The 18,187-nt window shown below is 39.8% G+C and overlaps 2 protein-coding genes across 4 annotated transcripts; both read right to left on the bottom strand.

Annotated features, from left to right (window-relative positions):
• Positions 1–265: 265 nt before the first annotated feature.
• Positions 266–4,671, bottom strand: LOC107279225 (2-oxoglutarate-Fe(II) type oxidoreductase hxnY-like). Its single transcript, XM_015759116.3, has 11 exons — positions 4,522–4,671; positions 4,213–4,408; positions 3,170–3,250; positions 3,031–3,082; positions 2,756–2,859; positions 1,932–2,032; positions 1,636–1,694; positions 1,455–1,511; positions 1,082–1,127; positions 750–829; positions 266–665 (listed from the first exon to the last, which is right to left on the bottom strand). The coding sequence occupies exons 1-11, from the start codon at positions 4,609–4,611 to the stop codon at positions 605–607; spliced, it is 927 nt and encodes a 308-aa protein (XP_015614602.1). The 5' UTR covers positions 4,612–4,671; the 3' UTR covers positions 266–604.
• Positions 4,672–5,781: 1,110 nt separating this feature from the next.
• Positions 5,782–9,360, bottom strand: LOC4349154 (2-oxoglutarate-Fe(II) type oxidoreductase hxnY). 3 transcript variants are annotated; one of them, XR_001540771.3, is made up of 11 exons: positions 9,186–9,360; positions 8,883–9,075; positions 8,313–8,393; positions 8,186–8,237; positions 7,914–8,017; positions 7,631–7,731; positions 7,335–7,393; positions 7,026–7,082; positions 6,529–6,674; positions 6,352–6,431; positions 5,782–6,269 (listed from the first exon to the last, which is right to left on the bottom strand). XR_001540771.3 is itself a non-coding variant. In XM_015759113.3 (11 exons), exons 1-11 carry the CDS (start codon positions 9,276–9,278, stop codon positions 6,209–6,211), a joined length of 927 nt encoding a protein of 308 aa, XP_015614599.1. In that variant the 5' UTR covers positions 9,279–9,360; the 3' UTR covers positions 5,782–6,208. The 3 variants fall into 3 exon arrangements, 2 of the variants coding, with proteins under 2 accessions (XP_015614599.1, XP_015614600.1); XM_015759113.3 differs by having other exon boundaries at positions 6,629–6,674; XM_015759114.3 differs by lacking the exon at positions 6,529–6,674.
• Positions 9,361–18,187: the final 8,827 nt, after the last annotated feature.

Genomic DNA, 18,187 nt, shown 5'->3' with positions numbered 1-18,187 from the left:
CTATTGAGCCTAATTAATCCATGATTAGCCTATGTGATGCTACAGTAAACATTCTCTAATTATAGATTAATTAGGCTTAAAAAATTTATCTCGCAAATTAACTTTTATTTATGTAATTAGTTTTGTATACAGATACTAAAGTTAGGCCAGCGACAGATTCAAGCAGCGAGTGCAATATCGGATTGAAGCGGCGAGTGCGGCGGCCGATTGAAGCAACGAGCGCGCAACAGCGGATTCAATCGGCGAGCGGTGGATTCAAGCGGCGAGCGAGTTAACTTCCTTTTTATTTCTGGAAAGATCATTCCAATGTTAACTAATTTTGAGTCATGATCGTACATAATATGATACGTAATTAGCTGCATTACATTTAAGCTACTGCTGGGGCAGCAGCATTAAGAATTACAGCGGCTGCTTCGAACTAGACACACCTTACCAACACAAGGGTAAATGTGTACTTTCATTACTGTTTCTCCCTCCATTGGCATCGAATATAATAATAAAATAGTGTGTTCGGTGTCCAGCAGATAATTACCATGCTTACACGTTCTTTGAGTGTCCTACGGCTAAAACAACAAACTTTAGGTGTCATGTAGCAAATTTTTCCTTATTTATATGTAGAGCTCAAGCGCTCTTCCAAATAGTCTCCACTTTTTATAGGTGGGAACCTGAAAATGCATCAAATTTCAAACAATATGAGAAGCAAGTGCCAAAGGAACTAGACTAATGCTAAGATTGAGAAAGAAGAGGACCTTGGTGGGCATGCCTCACTACAACAGCTTTCCAAGCACTGAACCACTAAATCAGGGTCTGGGTCAAGAAAGAAAGCCACCTGACAAATTTAAAAAAAAAAAAAACTTGCGTATGAAAGAATGTCCACCAGAAAGGTCCTGAAGTTAAGCACACAATTTAGTCTAAGTCACTGAAGTGCTATATATTATCAGTGTTAGTTTTCCCTTAAAGCGGGGTTCATCCAACTCTAGAACATGAATTCAATGGGAGCTTCCACAAAAAATAGCAATAATTCAATGAGCTGAAACCCCTCAATAATGAAATTCTAATTTCAGTGGTTAGTAATACTCACAGAGTATCGCTCTTTACCAACTGCCACAACACGATGCAGTGTAGACCTACAAGTCAGCAAAAGAGCAAGAATAATCAAAATTCATACACAAGGCTTTTTCCTTAAATTTCAGAACTCGAAAAGACCTGTAGAATTTCAGAAACAACACGGACATGATCTATCCTGCTCATGATATTGACAAGCCTAAACCAACTTAGAAAGCATTGTGCTTTCGAGCATATTTAATCATATCGAGTTGCAAAAAACAGAAAGTTTTTGGTTAAACTACTCACAACTGTAGCTGGTTTATTTGAACTTTCTTAACAGTCACCACAGCACATGAGGCTTCCTCACAACCACATAATGGATTAATTGAAGTACAAACGGATGATACCTGAAAACACAGTTTGTCCACCTTTCTAGCAAATCGCCAATGTTAATAATCAGAGCCCTGTACACAAGACCTGGTTATCTAAGGAGCACACAAGACAGTGATCCAGAGAGCTAAGAGCAAAGCAACAGTATATTTGGAATTGTTATTCATTAATATCACCAAAAAGTATTTTACTATTTACCCATCGATGTGATGAACATCTTCCCAGAGCTGGGGATGCCTATCCTTCTCCCTGCATATCTGCAAACGCACAACAGTGAGAAAACTAGAATATAAATGTAAAAATAAATAATACATATTATTTTTCTGCTTTTCTAAACAGGAAAGTATTGTTTTGCTTGAAAGTGGTAAAAGGTGATCACATAACCCCATTCTCACCAAACCTTCTGAGCATGTATTTGTCTACATGATTGATTAGCTGGAAAAGAGAACAGAATTGAAATTGGTGAATTAATATATGTGAAGAACATGGTGTACCTGCAGCCCAGGAATGCCATCTGTTGCTAGAAGGGTTAGTATTCCATAATCTGAGTGAGCTGATGCTCCATAGTTGCCATCATCGGACTCGTTGATTTCACCTACATTTAGAATTATTTTCTATTCAGACAAAACCAATAACTACTATATAAGGAAGAAAACACAATAACAACGAAACAAAGTCAGTCCTCCAAAACAAAAGTTCCTAGAAGCAGGTTGAAGTTTCATGATATTTTCAGTTCATATCCTACTTTCCAGTATGACAATAGCAAGCAAAACAATGCAGAAAACAAAGCTACCTTAGGAACCTCCATAACTTAGGTTCATATTGATTTACAAGAACATATTTATCATTACACTCCAGTATACAGTATGTCAGCATCAAGATAAATTAGTTTGAACTGTTAGCGATTTCTATCACGCAGATCTACTCTGTCAGCTACTAGTGCAAGTTAACAAGTGAGATATTAAACGAAGTTTTAGTAAAAAATGCAATTGAGACCATGCAAGTAGCAGTATGACTTTTTCATTATAATTTACTTGACATATTTGTAATGTTCCCAAGGGCCAACCCAATAAAGCTACATCAATAGGAGGATATCATGTTCTTCATCCTTTAGAATGACATACAGCATTTTGTTCAAAGAAAGAAATTTGTTGAACAAATCAGTGCAAAAGAACAAATCCAAGCATCAATCTGCATTCTGACATGGCAAGAAGCGAGATAAGGACATTATCAAGCATGTACATAGCAGTACACTGCATATCATTACTCCACAACTTTGGTTAACTTCATATGAGAAAGGGACATGCAATAAGGTGACCTGGGTAGTGCAACAATCGAAGAAATGCCAATGGGCAGTCAAAGAATTCAGCGTCTAGATTCAAACTCAGAGCAACTAGAGAGAGTATCCGTTTGCCAGTACCCCTGGAAGTAGTAGCAAATAAGTGGGAATATTCAAATCATGAATGAAACAGTCATATAGAAGTATTACACAAACACAATACTGACGCGGCGAATCAGTGATGGACGGATGGCTGTCGATAGCAATATAATTATTGAATTTCCTTCACTGAGACGAGCAAAATGAAAACTTACAGTGCGGTTCCACGGTACAGTTTCATTGTCTCCTTCCAACATGGCAGGCGCTCTGCACCCAAATATAGAATTTGGTTATGTTTTGGAAAGGGTTTTGTTTATGTTTTGGAAAGGGTGGAGGGTGGGGAGTGGGATTTACCTTCAGAAGGCCATTGGTTAGCATCATTCTGAAAACCTTCGTCTCCAATAGGCCCAATTTTGAATGTCTCACTAAGGTCTCCTGGATCACAAAATCACAGAAAACAATCTCAACTACATTACTACAAAACACCAGAAGGTAAAATCTACAAGATGTATCAATTGTTCAAACTATAGGCAGTGAGGATGTGGTAAACTGGTAAATGGTTCTTCAGCACTTGTCTCATTATGTGCTCCATCTTGAATCATATCCACCTTTTACTAATTGAAGATTATGTGATCTTCAGGTGTATCAAACCTGACCCATGGCTTGTGGCCAGTTTTAAAAGACATCGTTCACAAGCAATGGGACATTTTTAATTAGCTTATACTCCCTCTCTCCCACTCACTAAGGTGCTATCAAACTTAGTAGTCTATCTTTGACTTTAAATTTCTCATATACTAGTATACTACAACGTTTGTAGCAACAAAATCATAATCATATAAAGTAAATTCAAATGACAATTCAATGATATTATTTTCATCAATAACCATGAAAATTTAATTCATAATAAACTATTTATTAGTCAAATATTTAAAAAGTCAAATCTTAAAATGCGTGTGTCTTAGTGAGTGGGATGGAGGGATATTCCATCAGGCATTGACTTGTCAAGCTCTGTCTTTTGCTAACACAAGGGTCATCCCATTCCAGCTCCTCACGTTCTACTATTAAATTAACCTATCTAGTACTATCAGGCACACTTTAGGCTTAAAATTTCGAGATTTGCTCCGATTCAACAAAAAGTATCTCGAGGTACCAATACCTTACGGTACCAAATCATTTCCGATCATTGGATCTAGCTGGCAGGATGGGCATTGTTAGATCCAACGATCGGAAACGATTTGGTACCGTGAGGTACCGGTACCAAAAGGTACTTTTTGTTGGACCAGAGCAAATCTCTAAAATTTCACTTAACACAAACCTAATTTTGCCATTAAAAAAAGACGGGTCAGCATGCAGCAAATCGCAAGCTAGCGATGAATCGACTAATAGAAGGCGAAGACCTCTGAATTTGGACGAGGCGTCGAGCTTCTCGGTGTAGGGCGGGGTGTACCCCAGGTGGCTGCTGTTCCTCAGCAGCGCCATCTTCTCCTCCAGCGGCTGCTCGAAAAACCTCCTGTTCTCCGCGAACACCTTCTCCAGCAACCCCTCCTCGATCCCATGGTTGACCACGTAGAAGAATCCGCACTCCACGCAAGCCTGCGAAACCAATCCACACCACACGAATCACGCTTCCTCGTCGCCGCACCCACGGAACATAGCGGAGCCTCGCAGAAGTTGGCGGAAATTGCCACGGGGAGAAGGGCGCGCACCTTTCGGATGGATTCGGCGGAGGATCGGAGGTCGGAGGACGCGAGGTCCACCACGGGGAGATCCAGGCGATCTCCGGCGGCGGCGACCATCTCCGGCTTCCAGCTGCCTCTCCCGCCGGGAAGTGGTTGCTGCTTGTTGCTTCTGCTGCTGTCCGCTTCCGAGAATGCTAGTTCTCGGTCGACCGGCGCGGGTGCGCCAGGATCGGACGCTCGCCCTGCGGCCCACCCACGTGTCTCCCTCTCCTCACGGACCCACCTGCCACTTCCACACACCCACACAACTTCATTGCAACAAATCACCCATATATTTTAAAAACTCTCTATTAAAATAATTTGGTTTATTTTCTGTTCCACCGAAAATATTCACCTAGTGTACTCATAATGTTTCATTATGTATAGATCTAATGTTGCAGTGAACTGAAACATTCTTTCGCTATTTGCTGAAATATTTATTTTTATATAAGGTGAAATAACACCCGATTTAAACGAGTGAAACACTTTCGATCTTGTTTTTATATACCTAGTGAAACATCGTGCAATATTTAAAAATAATTTAATAATAAGCTATTTTTTTCGTCGGAATATAGTCTTGTTTTTTTAATATTTAATTGCAATGAATTTAATGGTGCAATCGGATCATTATTTGGATGAGTAATTTAAGAGAAAAATGAGTTTACACGTAGTAAATCGGGTGCTGACGCCCGATTTTAATCTCCTTCCACCGGGCGCCCGAGCGGGAGTCACGTCCATCCGCTTCCGGCGTCTGTATCCACGGACTGGACTGACAGGTGGGCCATCACTGGACAAACAAACAGGGCCCAGCTACAGTAAACATGGCCCACTAAGGCCCATTTCTTACAAAGGCATGGCCAATCTCGCACAAGATTACAGCCCAGCAGAGAGAAAATACGACCGTACAGGAGAGGCCCATGAAAAGCCAATTATAGAACAGACCAGGACCAATTCTGGATACTGGTTGTCAGTCATTTCATTTCAGGTTCCAGCCTCATTAGAGCTGATCAATTGTCCACTTATCACTCATCAGAGCTGCTGCTTACTAAACTATGGCAAAAATGGAGCTGCAACATGTAGAAGGCACAGGCTTTAGAACACACAGGAAGTATGCATATCAGCGCTTCCCCCGTCAAAATTTTCAATTACAATAGAAAAAACACATGAATTTCTTGCTCTTGTCCCTTACTACAGAATGTGAAACCATACAACTTGCTTCAATCAAACACAGATGGGCAGTTCTTGATCTGAGAGCAAAGTTACTTTATTTGTGTCTTCCTTAATCGTGAAAGCATCATAAGAATCTTTATACAAAAAACTCTATACCAATGTTTTGGCAACAGAAAATACAGTGGAGGTTATGTCCAGTCTTCCTGAAAACAGTGAAGAGCAAAAATATATGTTGACACTCGAAGGCGGTTACAAATTTCACCAGATGCTGACATGATTGCTCATAAGTAAAGCTAGTATTAACACACGCGAGAAATCAGCAACAGCAGATGGGCTACATATAAGATCAAGATGTTTCCGTCCATCTCAACGGAATAGCTGCTCACTGAAGTTCACTAATCTTAAGCTTTACACATTTAAAAACGTAGGATTATTTGTGTTTTTCAGAAAATGGATTAAAACCTGGCCTTTACATCCAACATGGATGTACGCAGCCAACGTAGGATTATTTGTATCTAGCCCTCAATCGGTCTTCCAAATAGTCGCCGCTCCTTATAGGTGGGAACCTGAACGTGCATCAATTTCTAACAGTGAGAAGCAAGCATGAAAGAACTGCAATAATGCTAAGCTTAACAGGAGGAAGAAGACCTCGGTGGGCATGCCTCACTGCAGCAGCTTTCCAAGCATTGAACCACTAAATCAGGGTTTGTGTGAAGAAAGAAAGCCACCTGACAAATTGAAAAACATGTGTAAGAAAGAACGTGCACCAAAAAGGATGCAATATTTAGTTGGCGAAATGCTATATATTATCAATGGTGGTTTTACCAATAAGAAGTTCACCCGACTTTACAACATGAGTTCAATAGGAGCTAAAACTCAGTTATGAATTTCTGATTTCAGGTGTTAGTTATACTCAGTTACTCACAGAGTATCGCTCTTTACCAACTGCAACAACGCGATGCAGTGTAGACCTACAAGTCAGCAAAAGAACGAGAACAATCAAAAAATTGTTCTTTTCCATAGGGATAAAATAGGAAAAGAAGTGTATAATGTCATAAAACAGCACCCTGAATTTGTAAGGAACCACACGAACATGGTCTAACTTGTTCATGATATTGACAAGCCTAACCAATTTATCATTGAGAAAGTGCTGTGCCTTCTAACATATTTAACCATATCGAGTTGCAGAAAACAGAAAGTTCTTGGGGGCAACTACTCACAACTGTAATAGTTCGTTTGAACTTATTTAAAACAGCCAGCACAGTACATGAGGCTTCCTCACAACCACAGAATAGGATAACAGAAGTAAGAAAAGATGGTACCTGAAAACACAATTAGTCCACCTTTGTAGCAAATCGCCGATATTAACAATCAGGGCCCTACAGATACATAACACAAGACAACGCATTATCTAAGGAGCACACAGAATTGAGGTCCAGAAAGCTAAGAACAAAGCAATGGCGTAAAGCAATTTCATATGATGTAGGGCTATGTACATCCAGTTTGGATGTAGAGACCGGATTTTAATCCATTTTCTAAAAAAGACAAAGCAATGATATATATGAAATTGTTATTCATTAATATCATAAAAAATATTTGTTTTTTTTACTAAAAAAATATTTGTTATTTACCCTTCAATGTGATGAACGTCTTCCCAAAGCTGGGGGCACCTATCCTTCTCCCTGCATATCTGAAAACTCAAAACAGTGAGAGAAACCAGAACATAAGTGCAAAAAATTATGCATATTATATTTCTACTTTTCTAAAGAAGAGGTATTGTTTTGCTTGAAAGTGGTAAAAGGTGGGCAATAATCTCATCCTCATAAAATATTATGAGCATACTCCTATATTGTTTTAAATGATCAATTAGCTGCAAAAGAGAACAGAACTGAGATGGAGAATCAAAATTTGTGAGAACATGGTGTACCTGCAGCCCAGGAGTGCCATCTGTTGCTACAAGTGTTAGTACTCCATAGTCTGAGTGAGCTGATGCACCATAATTGCCATCATCGGACTCGTTAGCTTCACCTGCATTTAAAAATATTTTCTATTCATACAAAACCAATAAGTACTGTGTGTTTGTGTAAGGAGGAAAAGAAGCTCAATTGGCTCGACAATAATGAAAATGCTCAACTTAGCACTCTGCTGCATATTATTAGAATGCAACTTTGGTTAATTTCATATTATAAAGGGACTCGCACTAAGGTTACCTGGGTAGTGCAATAACCGAAGAAAGGCCACTGGGCAGTCAAAGAATTCAACGTCGAGATTCAAACTCAGAGCAATTAGAGAGAGTATCCTTTTACCAGTAGCACTGGAAGAGGTAGCGAATAAATAGGAATATTCAAATTTGAGACAAATAGTTATATAAAAGTATTACAAACACAATGCTGATGCAGCGAATTAATGATGGACTGATTGTTGTAGATTGCATCACAGCAGTTAAATTTCCTTTGCTGAGATGGGCAAAATGATAACTTACAGTGCAGTTTCATGGTATAGCTTCATTGTCTCCTTCCAACATGGGAAATTCTCTATACCCAAAGAAAGAATTTATTTATGTTCTCGAAGAAATGACAACAAAGAAAAAGAAGAGGAGGGGGAATTGCCTTCAGAAGGCCATTGGTTAGCATCATTCTGATAACCTTCTTTTCTGATAGGTCCGATACAGTAATTTTCATTGAGATCTCCTGGATCACAAATCACAAACAAAAGTCTCAACTGCATCATTACAAACACAAGAAGGTAAAATCGACAAGATGTATCGGCTGTTCAAACTAGAGGCAGAGAGGATACGTTAAAGTGGTAAATGGTTCTTCAGCACTTATCCAGTTATCTGCTTCATCTCGAATTATATTGGCCTTGTACTAATTGAAGATTGTGCGACCTTCAGGTCGATCAAACCAGAGCCATGACTTGTAATCATTTCTAAAAGGAATCATTCACAAGCATTGGGACATTCTTAATGTACTTATATAGCCTTGTACGCGTAAAGAATACTTCATCATCAGGCACTAATTTGTCAAGTTCTGCCTTTTGCCGACACAACTCGTCATCTTCTATTATTACAGTTACCTAGCTAGACACCCCTTAGGCTCAAATTGGCTATAGAAGAGCAGTGCAAACTGCAAACTGCAAAGCTCAAGCGAAGAATTGGCTATGGAACATGAGGCGCAGACCTTTGAATTTGGACGAGGCGTCGAGCTTATCGGCGCCAAGCGGGGTGTACCCCAGGTAGTTTCTGTTCCTCAGCAGCGCCATCTTCTCCCCCAGCGGCTGCTCGAAAAACTTGCTGCTCTCCCCGAACACCTTCTCCGCCAATCCCTCGGCTCCATGGTTGACCACGTAGAAGAATCCGTACTCCACGCAAGCCTGCAAAACCAAACCACACACCAACACGAATCACGCTTGCTCACTGCGCTCACAGGCGGCCTCCCAGATTGGTAGGAGTAGAAGAGCAGAATCCGGAATCAGGCGAGAACCTTTCGGACGGATTTGGCGGCGGCGGCGAGGTCGGAGGACGCTAGGTCCACCACGGGGAGGTCCAGGCTCTCGCCGGCGCCGGCGCCGGCCATCTCCGGCCGGCTGCCCGCGGCGCTGCCTCTCCTACAGAAGCGGTTGCTGGTTGCCGCTGACTTTGCTGCTGCTGCTGCCCGCGTCCAGCGCCTGGATCGATGGACTGGGTTTAGATGGGCCGACCAATGGGCGTAAGTCTACTTAAGATCCCTCGACTATGGGTCGAGTTTCAAACGTAACAGGAATAAGTCTACTTAGCGTCCCTAAACTCTTGCGGCTGGTTGAATCGCATCTCTCAACCACAGAACCGGGCATAACCTGTTCCCTAACTTTCAAAACCGTTGCAAACCGACTCTCTCAGCTGTTTTGCCCTTCGTGGCACTTACGTGGCGAGCTGACTTGGTCTTCATCTCATGTGACATCGACGCAGCGCTTACGTGGCACTAAAATTGAAACAAACCTTAATGGGACCCACAGGTCAGTGAGTAAAACAATAAAAATAAATTTTGGGCCCACATGTCAGTTAACTTTCTCCTCCCTCTTTATCCTCAGAAAATGGCCAATACACTGTAGATGAGGCCCATTAAAATCTCACTACGAACAGAAACAGTCAGCCCGTTAACTTAGCATATCCCATAAGGGCCCATTTCTCATAACAAAAGAGCCCAGCAGTGAGAAGGCCGAATCGAGTCCCATTATAAGCCCAATATGAACTGAACGAAGCCCCATACAAGTTATTACTAATCCCGTAATCCCGCCATAAAAACCGACTGTGCAATTTTTCCTAGACGAATTTTGAGACAGAAATCTCAGATATCTCATCGATGTTCCGCTGCCGTTCCACTCAATCAGTTTATCAAACTATTCATAAATTGGCTAACCGTTGTCTCAGTGTCTCCGCTTCTGTTCCATCATTCCAGATTACCAGGGAAAAGACTGGTAAGCATGAATCAACCATGCACAATTTCAGGTATACTGTTTGTCAATCAGTTCAGGTTTCAGCTCCAACCAGCGACAACCCGCCCTCCGGCTCCGGCGTGTCCTCGCCTGATCGATCACCTCATTACAAATACTTGTTCAGTTTCATCAGCGAAAGTTGATTTTTTTTCTGAGAGACTCAGGCCCTGTTTAGTTCCAAAGTTTTTTTTTCCAAACTTTCAACTTTCCATCACATCAAAATTTTCATACACACAACTTTTCAGTCACATCGTTCCAATTTCAACCAAACTTTTAAACTTCAGTGTGAACTAAACACAGCCAGAGTGTAGGACGAGACTTTTGGTTGCACGGCCGCTGTCTGAACAAAGAGTCAACACCCACACATCACTCATCAGTGTTACTTCACAGTTCACACTCGCATCAGCCATCAGTTTCCCAAGGAAAATCGAAAAACTCGCCATGGTTTTGGTCACAAAAGCTCACGGTTGTTTCAGCTGTAAAATCCCGTTCCTCTCAACTCACAAGCAGACAAAGCTGATGTATTAGAAGTTGGAGCATATGCGTGCGAAATTCCTGAACTTCACAAGAGTTGGTGTGCAGCAACGCAACACAGAGGGGCCTCATCTGCAATGATTCCACTGAACTGAGAGGATGAGTCAAATGAAGGAATTGTACTACTAGTAGCAAGTAGGAGCATGATACATTCATACAACTCGACCTGACAAGATTCCAATTTCGTGGGGTTAAGAAATACAGTACAATATTTGTGACCAAAGGGGACATGTGCATAGCTAATCCGGACAAGAACTCCCAACCACCCTAGCGCACAAACAACAATTAATCAATGCGATACATCATACAACACTCAAATCACAAGGGGAAAGCCGGATGAAATATAAGAAAATGGGTAGTTAAGCTGGAATATTAAAGGTTCAGGACCTGTGAAAGTGAAAAAAAAATAGCCTTACCTTTAAATTAATCCATTGAGATGTATCTTAATGTTTATCAGTAACCTTCCCTATCAAACTTTTCTATTACAATAAGAAGAAAAAGAACACCCATGATCTTCTTTGTTTTGTCCCTTTTCTGATAGAATATGAATGCACACAACTTGCTCCAATCAAACGAGATGGGCAGTTCTTGATCTGTGAGAGAAGTTGCTACCTTTGGAGGTTGCTTCTTTATCCAAGCATCCTAAGAATCTGTACACAATACCATACGAAACAGTCGTAACAAGGTTGACAAAAGAAATGCACAATCGTTTGCTCTTCAGTTTATCACTGCAACCAAAATGTAAATTTTAAACTTAATTTTATAGGTGATTTCGATGGTTTTTCATCGTAGTTTATTTTCTGTTGTTGGTTTTTAAGTCACTAAAACATATTTATAAAAATACATTTTTTTTTCACTGATAAGCGTTACGGTTTATAATCAGGACGAAATGACAGAAACACTTATTAGGGTTAATGCAAGATTACAGGGTTACCGAATCAGTAAAATGGTTAAAACGAACAGAAAAGACACCGGAGGTTATGTCAGGGCTACCCAAAAACTGTGAAGAGCCACACTAGCTGTTGACACTCAACGGCACTCACAAATTTCTGATCTCATATCAAGTGGTTGGAAACCCCACATGCTGAAATGCTTGATCATAATATTTTTTTTAGCAAATGCGACAAGACGACAGCAGCTGATGGCGTACGCATCAGATCGAGATGTTTCTGTCCGTCTCAACCGAAAGATAGCTTGTTCACTGAAGCTCACTACCACCATGGACAAGCACGAAGCATATCCATGTAGGATGAAAGCCACTGGGTAAAAGAAAACCATTAGAGCAAATCTCCGAATCTGTGGCTCTGTTAAAAAAAACTCTCTGAATCTGTGTTCTCCAGTTTCTTCCAAGAACCGTTAGTAAAAATGGGTCCAGCAGATAGCCCTGATTGAATCTCTGCTGATGCTGTCAATTTGTCAAACACGAGGTAGAGTAAAGGCTTTAGCGACATCTATCTAGTTAGTTATCTAACTATATAAGCAAAGTGAAGCATAATTAAGCGAGAGGAAAGCACACTCCAGAACCCAAAACAGCTGCAGTGCCATCAGTTTCAGTTTCAGTTTGAGTGAGCTCGAGGGAGCTTAGGGTGGCTGCCATGCTGGTGGTGGAGCTGGGCGTGTGGCTCATCCCGCTCACCCTCTTCTTCGTCCCGTGCCGGCGGATCGTGCTCCTCCTCAAGCAGCTCCAGGGGTTCCACCGGAGCATGACGCGGCCGCGGCGGCGCGCCTCCGCCGACATGCTCAGCCGATTCTCCGGGCTCAACGACAACATGGTCTTCGTGCTCTGAGAAAGTCTGAAGAAGGTATATGTGGGTGCTTTTCTTGGTTGATCTAGTCGGAAACTCAGATGGCTTTTGGCCATGGTGCTGGATTATTGCTGATGCTAATTCAGCTCGTGCTGTAGCTCTTCATCTCTTTCTCTTTTTGTTCGTTGGAAGATCCAAAGGAGTTCTCTCTCTGAATTTTTCATCTTTCTGTGTACCATAAGCTAGCTCCAGTAATCTGAGATGTACATGAACTTACTGCATTTTTCATCTTGTGTACCATAAGCAAAGCTCAAGTGGTCTGAACTTACTTAATCTTATGTACAAGAACATCAGAACTTACTGAATTTTTCATCTTCTCGTTGACCTGAGAGAAATTCCTGCATGATTCTTGTTTTCTTTGTCGGCTCGATGGATCGAAAAAGTACAGGAAGGAAATATTCCAGTTGTAAATTCAGCATGCACAAGAGAGAACTAAGGATCAATTTGGGGAAGCTAGATTTATGTATCCTATACTCGAATTCGTAATATTTCAAAGTCAGAATGCTATATTGAGCAGCATGGCATCACCTCCATTGTGCTTCTGCTCTCTCCTTCGAGGGCAAAATCGTCCACAATGTGGATTTTCTGAAAATTTTAACATTGATTGTGCTGAAATGATTAGTTCCTCATCCAATTCTCCTTTTTTTCAAGCAAGCCTACATCATTTCACAGTATTTATGCCCTATGACAAGGAATGCCAATCTTATCCTGCAAAAGAAAATATGTTGTGTTGCTATCAGTTAGGTCCCACGGTCAGGCAAGATCCACAGAAATAAAATCCTGGAATTTAAACAGATTTTTCTAAATAATCATTTGTCAAACAGGTAACATTAAAACTCAGATTCTTGCCGAACTTATTTGAACAGCACATAAGCTACACCTTCCAACCCAGAAAAAACCATATAGATCCATAACCAGAAAATATTTTTTAAGGAAAAAACCATATAGATACATAACCAAAAATTGTTTTTTTTCTAGAGCAGTGGAAGTAGTTACTTAAGTACTGCATGATTGAGTTCTACTCCCTCCGTCCTAAAAAAGACAAACCCTGATTTCCGTGTCCAACGTTTGACCGTCCGTCTTATTTGAAAAATTTATAAAAAAAAATTAAAAAGACAAGTCACGCATAAAATATTAATCATGTTTTATCATCTAACAACAATGAAAATATAAATTATAAAAAAAATTCATATAAGACGGACAGTTAAAGTTAGACACGGAAACTCAGAGTTTCTTTTTTTTTTTTTGACTGAAGGAGTAAGCCTCATCTGCTGCCGCACATGCGCGCTCACTCCTGATCAGTACACTGTGTCACCAGACAGGAGGACGTTCGTTGCCCCCGGATACCATCACCCTAACATGGCTTCCTATAAGGCTATGTATTAACCAATCACTCACCCACTCATCACTGTGACTTCACGCACACTTCACACTAACATCACTCACCGACTTCCAACGAAAATTCATCACGGTTTGGTGCCTTGGTCACATTGCTGACAGTAGTTTTCAGCTGCAAAACTTTTCTTTAAAAAGACGTGAATATTAGAGAATGACCTAATATCAAATAGGGAGTAGCTATACAACATTCGACATTTTTTTAATGAAAAACTTTCAATTGTAATTGTAACTACTATGTAACTACAATATAAGTAATATGTAACTCATATATAACTCTGAAAAATTGGATGGAGCAATTGGTTAGTTGAACGAGCATGCAAGCTGCAGGTCTCTGGTTCAATCCTGGCCACAAGCATCAGGTTTTTTTTCCATTTTTCCTTCACAGCACAAATCTCAAAGTATATCGTACGGTTAATTTATTTTTCCATTTTTTCCTTCACAACACAAATCATTTTTCCTTCACAGCACAAATCTCAAAGTATATCGTACGGTTAATTTATTTTTCCATTTTTTCCTTCACAGCACAAATCTCAAAGCATATCGTACAGTTAAAAATTCGACAGTTTTCACCCCTAAAAACTTTTTTTTCCATTTTTTCCCTCACAGCACAAATCTCAAAGCATATCGTACGGTTAATTTTTTTTTCCATTTTTTCCTTCACAGCACAAATCTCAAAGCATATCGTACGGTTAAAAATTCGACAGTTTTCACCCCTAAAAACTGTCGACAGTAGGATAGCAAATCCGTATCAAATAATTAGAAAGAGTGATGTTTCGAACCCAGGTTATTTAGCCCACCACCTTGTGAAGCAAGCCGGAAGATCCCTGGGCGTTTCTCGCAAAACTTTTCTTTTCTCACATGAATCCATCAGGTAACAAGACTGAAACGGTCACAGGTAGCCGCATCATTGCCGGGGCAAAATTGGAGTAGAGGCATATGCATATTAGCATATATCGGCGTCAGATGTCACACTATCTTCCAAGATCGATGGGCATGGAGATCGTAGGATGAATGCCAGATGCATGCAGCTTCCAGATCGGTACAAGAGTTGGTGTTTCAGCAACAGAAGCTTCAGAAAAGGGATTACGTTATCGCCACCTCCAGATCTGCAAATGATTCCTCACGCTTGATCGTCTGTAACCGAAATGATGCGCCAAGCTTTGTATGATACTGTGTGATGTGATGTAGGCATGTAAGATGGAGAGAACAATCGATGAGATCGTTAGAGGTGCAAATCCAGATTTAGGTGGATCAGAATGTGCAGAAAGAGACATATGCTTTGGCTAATATTGGACAGGCTTTTCCAACTAATAGCATTTAACAAATTAAGTGTCACACACGCAAAGAAAAAGGGAAAAGGTACATAAACAAAAGTGGTATGTGGCTACTGCACAGTACACACAAAAGGGCTTTCAATAGAAATTAAGTTAATGCAGTAATTAATCGTTGGTTTATTTGGAAAGAACGAAACAATCGAGTCTTCAATCAGCAGCACAAAAGTTGGGTGGAGGTAGCCAGAGGAATGGTCGACAAGGCGGCGTTGTGGCGGTTAGCCAACGCTGCTGTACCGGTGTTTCGCCTCTAGTTGCTAGGAGCTTTTAGGTCACAGTCTTTCTTCGCGAGATTAGGCTTTAGTCCCCCCCTTCCAGTTCTCCTGTCTTCTGCTGCTCTTTGGTTTCGTTGTACAAACTTTTTACTCCTCTTAATTAAAAAAAAAGGCTCCTTGCGTATACCTGAAAAGATTAATCGTCGTCTCTAGGGATGAAAACGGAATGGATAGTTTCCGTCCGCTCCGAACAAAAAATGATACGGATACCTTTCGGATATGGATACGAATACGGATATTTTCTCCCGGATATGGTATCGGGGTTTCCGTCAGATACGGATAATAATTCGGATATCCGGTGAACAGTGCTATTCAGATATCCGCAGAAGCCATAAGACATATCCCATTTCTTTCTAACTCTATAACCTTCAATATGACTTTATAGATTTTAATAGTAGTTTATCTCTTAACACTAGTCCATACTATTAATATTATTTAAATTTTTAAAAATATTTATAAATTATACTTCATTTTATATAAAATGAGCTAATTATATAAGTTGATATTTGTTTCTATTAGAAGTTGAGTTGGTTTTCGTACTCTGAGAAAAATTTGTTTCCGTATTTATGTCTGATCATATTCGATTTTTATTCGTATTCGAGATAATCCGTATTTATTTCCGTATTCGAGCTATCCGTATTCGTATTCGTTTTCATATCCGGTAAAAAAAAGTGATAACAAATATGGTATGAGTATTATTCGTCCGTATCCGCTCCGTTTTTATTTCTAGTATGTCTTTGAGCATGTGTAGGCTCACTAGTAGGTGCTGTGGTATGTGTGTGCGCGTGCATCTTTTGAGTAATCGAAAAAAAAAACTTGGAACATGGAAGATTTTAGCTTTAGGTGCAACCCAAAAACACAGTTATAAAAACAAACTACTACTCTTAACCGAACCGCAGCAAAGTGGAGCTGTAATCTGAAGAAGAACCAATGAATAGAGAGATCAGAATGTGACTGTATTTGCTTGTATTGATCCAATCACAATCTGTTGGCTGGTAACTGTGATAAATAAGATACAAAAGCAGTCACAATCTGTTGGCAGCACAGTTAGTGCTACAACGGTTTTTATGCAAGAATACTTCTAGAACTAACAACTTCACCCAAGGCAAACACAAAAGAAAGACAGTGAGTCTGAACAAAATGAGAAGGTATAATAACATCATTGAATGTCTGAATGGCTACGGCGAACAGAAAAGACAATACTACTAGTAACGGTGAAAAGCTATAAAGCTAGCTGTGGACAAAACACTGCCTACTAATTTCTGACTTTATATCATTTCTAGGGAAGACTGACAGGCTAGCTCGTCATGTTAATATAAGCATGATTAGGGACAACTGTTAGGTCAGATGATTCGCAAAATATCGACATGTACCTTTCTGAATGTACATCTCAACTGACTAGTGACTAGCTAGATGCTCACTGACGAGTCCATCATGTAATGAACATACCGTAGGATAAATTCATATGGATAGAGCATGATACTATGATACTATGTGTAATGGTGCTACACTTTTAGAATCGGTAGCCAAGGGTCTCTTATTCTACTATAGGTGACGTAGTTCCATAAGAATTGCTAGCTAAAATATTTTATATGGTTTAACGCTAGTCAATAATAAATGGGAGTTGGGGATTTGTCCCATCACCTTATTTCTCATTTGATTTACTTTTATCTTACCTTTTTATTACTATTAAACTTATGGTTGTGTGTCTTATGACAGAAGCCGGAGATGTAATCCATTTCCATTATCCAAAAAAATCCATATGGATAGTTTACAATTAGTACTACTCCTCCATACTTTCCTGATATTAGTGCTATGCACGTACTTTACAATGAAATTGAAAGAAATAAAGACGAATAGTATTATAGGATTTAGTTTTATCTATTCAGTTTTTCTGGCAAGTAGCATGTTGATTTTCGTACAAATACATTGCTTTTTGGGTGGGTTGTTTTTTCAGCATGGTGTTCTTTTAGGGAGAGGAGGACAACAACGACTCCGCTTTAACAGTAGCAGAGAAAATGATTAATCCGTAATTGCAGGAACCTAAATTACTAATGTCCCCCTCCAAAAAATAAGAGATTTTGTCTATATATACTAGCCAAGAGCTTGTGCGTTGTAACCGAAAAAAAAGTCTCTAGCTTATTAAATCAATGAATAAGTACTCATTTAGTTCAAATAGTACTATGTTTTTTCTTATTGAATAAGTAAGGTGGTTTTAAAATTTGGGGAGAGCTAACAGTTAAACAGGGGAGTACTCATTGAAAGTTGGTGTGATAGTATATATTGTGGGGCCCAAATATCAGTGATAGGTGTGAAAACAGACACCACCACTACTAACATTTTAAGTGGTATAGATAACTACCTATATGATTCATGAGCCAATTCGAACCTTTCAATTTGATTCTAACAACGTTGAAGTGTTAGAGTTATAGTTGCGCTATAGGCTATGAGTAATTTTTACCATTCTTGAGGAAGTACTATAGGACCAGAGGTACCATATTTTTTAAGTGTAAAATTTGGTACCTCTATTAAGTACCTCAAGATATTAAAATTTTAGTGTAAAATTTAGATACCTCAAGGTACTTTTTAAAAACTGTAAAATTCCTCATAATTTATGATCCTACTAACTCAATCTATAAATATAAGCATTTCTAGGTGCATTCCTTGT

This window comes from Oryza sativa, chromosome 10, assembly GCF_034140825.1.
Source record: "Oryza sativa Japonica Group chromosome 10, ASM3414082v1".
Classification (NCBI taxonomy): Eukaryota; Viridiplantae; Streptophyta; class Magnoliopsida; order Poales; family Poaceae; genus Oryza; species Oryza sativa.
This window is presented reverse-complemented; position numbering and strand designations above follow the sequence as displayed.